General features: G+C 29.7%; 1 protein-coding gene across 1 annotated transcript; it reads right to left on the bottom strand.

The window, feature by feature from the left end:
* Nucleotides 1-449: 449 nt before the first annotated feature.
* Nucleotides 450-2682, bottom strand: LOC133303878 (DNA-directed RNA polymerases II and V subunit 8A-like). Its single transcript, XM_061503849.1, has 4 exons — nt 2495-2682; nt 2057-2190; nt 1184-1281; nt 450-767 (listed from the first exon to the last, which is right to left on the bottom strand). Exons 1-4 carry the CDS (start codon nt 2565-2567, stop codon nt 650-652), a joined length of 423 nt encoding a protein of 140 aa, XP_061359833.1. The 5' UTR covers nt 2568-2682; the 3' UTR covers nt 450-649.
* Nucleotides 2683-5961: the final 3279 nt, after the last annotated feature.

Raw genomic sequence — 5961 nt, 5'->3', positions numbered from 1 at the left:
ACACGCCCTACTTTGGCCGTGTCTTGTTCAGAAGCTCACGCCCCACATGGGCGTGTCTCTCTCCTGCCGCACACGCCCTAACTTGGGCGTGTTTCCTTCACAAGCTCACGCCCCACATGGACGTGTCTCTCTCCATTAGAACACGCCCCATGTGAGCGTGTTTGGATGCTATAGATTCGTAATTTTTTGCAAAACGACAACTTATTCGTAATTTTTTATTAAAAAAATAATAAATTAATTTTTTTGCCAACCTTCCTCTTTTTTATTGTTTCTAAACTCACTCCTAAAGTCTAAACTTCCAACATTTCAACTCAGTACAAAGATATGACTGAATGGAGTACGGAGATACGTATTCAGCGCTTGACATGTCTAGACGAAACATGCGTTGTACAAAATAGCAGTAGATATTTGAATAATTTTTAATTAACATCTTTAAATAATTTCATTCCTACAAGTAATTTTATCTGAATAATATTTAAAAAAAAAAAAAGCTTTAAGAGAAACATTCAAAACACAAAACCCATTCTTATAAAATACATTCTACTGAAATCATTTTATAGAATTACTTATACAAGATCATAAACAATTACTTGAACCTAAAATGCTAGCATGTTAATCTTTTCACCTCATCCTCAACATAATCTGCAGTTCAACTTTCAACCTTCCTTATTAGCAAAAACAACTTCTGATCCACTGCAAACTTAACACAATGGGAAGCATGCCCTCTCAGCGTCATCTGCAGCCCACCAAACGATGCATATACCTCCCTAAAGCAAGACAAAATAATCAATTGGCAAATCTTATAAATTAAAAAATTAAAAAATACGCTAATGGATTCATGCATTTCTAAATAAAAACTTAGTAATCAGAAGAAAAAATTCCCATTTATATCAATATATAGGAAGACATTTACTTCCATATCTCAGAAATTGCATGTGGGTTATCCTGCACCAAAATGTGAACCATATTGGGTTGCATGCAATCCAATAATAAGGTTACAAAGGTATGATTTCATTTAGCAAAAAACAACTATAATCTAGTGGCAAATATACAGCTAAGCTACTTGTACGGTAGCTCAATTTGTCATATAAAGCTGGGTTTGATTAAACATTCTAGACCCTTAGGTGATATTTCTGATGAAAACAAAACAGAGGAAAACAACAATATAAAATTGTTTACATACACTTCAAGCTGAGATTTTGAACATCCATCATTTGTAATGTTATACAACCTTCCATGCATGATGTATTCAAACTTGTCTTGAATTGACACTGAGCCATCCTGGAGAGGAAATCAAAATGTACGGGCAATATCAGCTACCTTTAAGACAAATATAAATCATTCAAAATACTTTAACATGTATCTTTATTGTAGATAAAGACAAATAAACATAATCCTAACTGTCATATACTCACATAGTAACATAATGTTGCCATTAGTAATGTAATTACAGATTATTACTTAAAATACCCTGCAAATTTTTTTCTTTACTCTTAATTATAACAAGAAGAAATCCTTAACCATTTACCATTTGTTTGATCCTTTCAAAATAAATGCATTCAGAGACAAGTTTATTTTCCAAAGAGTTTACTGCATTTTACTAGATAAGACCAATCAACAGTCATTGTTTTGGACCTTTCTCCGCATGGTCAACTAAATGCAAGACATTTAATCTCATTTTACTCAGTTCCTTGTTATTCTGAATAAACCTCAATCAGGCCCGTACTGCTAAATATAGGCAAGCTACATTGGGGTAAGAGTTATTCCAATTTTCAAATCCAATGTGTGAACAACAAGTAAAATATGAAAAACTGCCCAATTAGCACCAGTAAAAAGGGAAATCCACAAAAAATGTTAAAGATAAAAAATAGTTTTTCACTGTTAGGTCTGCAAATCATCAAGTAAAAATTCACGCAGACAATAAAGATGGTATTAGAGTTAAATGAATTATGTATGAGAGCTAACTAATTTATTGAGTAAAGAAGAGAACTAAGTTTATATTGTCTATAACCACAGTAAAGCATGGAAACGTCAAGGAAAAGAGAATTAAGTTTACCTTGGTATTTAAAACAAGTGATGGAGACAAAGCCATCAAGAATCTTTCATTTTTTTTCATAGGATAAATCTCTGTATTTACATCTAGACGCATGTACATATCACGCTTCTCACTTCGTGCTACAATCCGAGAAACTACGACAGAAGACAATCATGAAACTGTAAAGTTCATGCCAACTGAATACAAAGACTAATTCAAAGGAATGAAAACACATATTCCAACAGAGAGGATTACAGAGCTACTATATCAACAAATGTTGTCAAGCATGTCAAAATCCACAGGGAGTTAACATGTATCTAAAATCACACTATCAATTCATTAAAAGAACTTTGCATATTCAAAGCACCCATAACTAATATGTAACTTTATTTATTTATTTATTTTTTTTCTTTTCTTTAAAAAAAAAAAAAAAGAGTTCAAGAAATAAGAGGTGCATACCCTTGTCATACTTTTTACCATCTGGGTCTATATCCTCAACCTTAAAAACGTCGTCAAAAAGAATCTCGCTCATCCTTCCAAGCCCGAACTTCGGGGTGCGAGCGGCGGAGCGACGGCGACGGAGATAGGGATACAGGAAGAGAGTGAGATTTGTACGCAGACGCGGAAGAGAGAAGTGAGAATTAGGACTGCCGTGCTAGGGTTTTATATTTTTATAGATATTATTTAATTTAAGCGTTAAGTGGTATTTAAAAATTGGATTTTATAATTCTAAAAAAAAAAACAAAAAAACATGTGGGACTAAATTATGTGTAAGACTTACATCAGTACAAAAATCAAAAGGTGTGTAAGAAGATTTCAATTATCATGTTGAATGAGAGAATTATAAAACTCTTAAAAATTTTATATATTTCCAACAAAAATTATATAAAAAATAGTACATAATATATTTACCATCAATTAAATTTATTATTTCTTATTATTAAATTTTAATTTTTGATTTTCGTAAATTTAACAGTTAATTAATTATTAAGTTTTAATAAATTATAATTATCAGATTGACAGAAATTAACTCAAAATTTGATGGTAAAGAATGATAAGTTTAATTGATGTTAAGTGCATCTCTCCCTTTAAAAATAACCTCTTTATTTATTTTGTTTACGGATAACAATATGAAAACAAATATTGTTTATATTTAAGTTAAACTAACATTTTGATGAAAGTTAACGCTACTCAAATTAACATCAACTATTGTTTTATGAAACATTTTCTAGAATCCCATCATTAGTAAAATTGCTCATTAACAGTTAAGATTTTTATTTTAAGAAATGAAACTCTCATCATTCAAAAAAAAAAAATGAAAATGAAAATCGTATCATATAACAACAGGGTTTCATTGATTTTTGAATGAAACTATTTATTTTACGATTTAAGTTGATACTACTTTACTATAGTTGCATGTTCACTTTATAATCTTAATTTTATTTTGTTGCTCTGTCAAATTTACAATTTTGACATGCCAATTATACTCTACAGTATAAAATTCCTATATTTAATAATTATTTTTATTTAAATATATTGAGAGTAACTTTATGATACAAATATACATAAACCAGTGTTATTAAAATCAAACCGACCCGGTCGGGTCGACCCGTGAACCGGTAAACCGGTCATATAACCGGTTTGGTTCAAGCAACGGATCGGCCATGCATCAGAACCGGTGCGACCCGGTCCGACCCGGCCGATTTTCATGAAAACCAGTGACCCGGTCGGTTAACCGGTGACCCAGCCCGGTCCCAAAAAAATTCCAAATTAAAAAAAAAATCATAATAGACATATTTAAATATATTTATTTCTTATTAACTTACATAAGCTATGTACCTACAACACTAATATTATCTTAATTATGCACTATGCAGAAAATTTCGATTTGATTTATAGTTAGAGATGTCATTTTCTGAACCTAAAGTCTCATATCACAATCATTATATTTTTGTTTGATCCTTTATTGTATAATAATATGTGATTTATTCTTTTTATATTAAATTATTTGATTTTTTTGTCATTTTTGCTTAGATAATTGAGTGTATTTATAATTTTTTAATATAATTATAAAATTGCATATAATTACCGGGTCATGCGATTGAACCAGTAACCCACTGGTTGAACCAGTGACCCAGTGACCCAATATCTCGACCGGGTCAATGACTGAGCCGATTTTAATAACATTGACATAAACTAACATATTGGTACCAGTTAATGTTACTCAAATTAACACGACTATTGTTTTATGAATCATTTTCTGAAATTCCATCGTTAATAAAATTGATTAATAACAATTGAGATTATATTTAAGAAACGAAATTGTATCATAAAGGGTTTCATTATTTTTGATTGAAATTGTTAATGTACTAACTTTCTAAGGTTGAAATATGTTGTGTGGATATAGAAGATAAGAAGTTGATGTTTACAAGGGCTTTGATTCATTATATATTACGGGTATGCCATGGTTGGGTTAGCTATGCTTTAGGGGTGGAAAACTGGAAATGAAATAAAATAGATAGCAATTAGATTTTAAAATTAATATAATAATTAGTGCTATGATTTAACTTATATTTTGGTTGATATGACTTTACTGTAGTTGTTGTTCACTTTTTTCTTTTATATTATCTTTTTTATTAAATTTTTGTCCTTTTGTTTTGTTACCTTTTATTTTTCTACTTAATACTAATAGTAATAGTTACTCTCATAATTAACTTTTTTAATATTTTTCCTTTATAAAGTTTAATTCTAATTTATTAAAATACGTTCAAGATTAAGTTATTGTATAAAGAATATTTTGATATTATTATACCAAAGAAAATTTTAAAGGTTATATAACTCCACATGAAAATGTAGATGTTAGCAATTCGTATTAGGATATTTAATGAGTAAAGGATAAAAGTTCATTTGTTTTTTAATGCTAAATTGTCTCGTACGATTTTGAGACAACCCATTCCTCTCTACCATATAAATAAAGGGTAGAGTGTGTCATTTTAAAGAATGCAAAGTTGTGTCATTTTAAGAGAGAGAAAAAGATGAATAAAGGAAGAAAGAGAGTTGACAAAAAAAATAAAAGTGTGGGTCCCACTTCTTTGTGAGAGTGAAAGAATATAAATCATGTTATTTAAAAGGATAAATATTTTTCCTATAAATAAAAGATGGGAGACATGCTTCTTAGGTTAAATTGTCTCATGAAACACGTACAAAAATAGATGGAACCCATTAAGGAATAGAGAAAAAAAAATCTCACTTATTTTTTGTATATGCATGAGACAAAATTATCTCATATATAATATAAGTGACATATTTTTCATAAAAGATATGTGATTGATGAAGGTGCTTTATTCACATAACCTAGATTGTATATATTTGCATTGACCAAAACAACTCTCTGTGGAAAATCTCTTAATCCAAGTCGTTGAATGAGATCGCTCTTGTGGGATTCTAAAGGGATTTTTTTTCATCTCCAATTGAGAATTGCAATTTGGGATTGGGAAATTCATGAGTGTTACTGGGCTAGAAAATGAGACAGCACTCAAACCAGATTAGTTGGATAATTAATGAAACGGTCAATATAAAAAAATACATTAGGCTAACATGTGAACTTGATCCTCCTTAAAAGAAATTCTTAAGTAGGTAATCTCTATACTCAGCCAATTTTATCATCATTTCCTCACCATTATAAAATATTGTTTCCCTAATAATGATAATGGTGATTGTTATTATTATTATTGCCCCAATTTCAAATCTTGCTTTAGCTTATCCACATAAAAGTATTTTTCAATTTTAATATTTAAGTAAATTTTAATTAAACATATTTTTTAGGTACTACATCAAATACAACATAGTTTTGACTTTTTAAGGGGGCGTTTGGTTGAGGAGAAATTTTTTAAATACTAGAGAAATGTAATTGATAGGGAAATGGT

The sequence above is a fragment of the Gastrolobium bilobum genome, unplaced genomic scaffold (genome assembly GCF_033153095.1).
Source record: "Gastrolobium bilobum isolate Gb01-03AN ecotype WA unplaced genomic scaffold, APGP_CSIRO_Gbil_v1 utg1802, whole genome shotgun sequence".
In the NCBI taxonomy this organism is placed as follows: Eukaryota; Viridiplantae; Streptophyta; class Magnoliopsida; order Fabales; family Fabaceae; genus Gastrolobium; species Gastrolobium bilobum.
Note: the sequence above shows the minus strand (reverse complement) of the source record. Positions and strands in the feature narration are given on the sequence as shown.

Coding starts and splice junctions, on each gene's coding strand:
- LOC133303878 (XM_061503849.1), bottom strand. CDS start 2,567: ATGAGCGAGATTCTTTTTGACGACGTTTTTAAGGTTGAGGATATAGAC. Junction 2,191..2,494: donor TGGTAAAAAGTATGACAAGG/GTATGCACCTCT, acceptor CTTCTGTCGTAG/TTTCTCGGATTGTAGCACGA. Junction 768..1,183: donor TCAAAATCTCAGCTTGAAGT/GTATGTAAACAA, acceptor GTCTTGCTTTAG/GGAGGTATATGCATCGTTTG.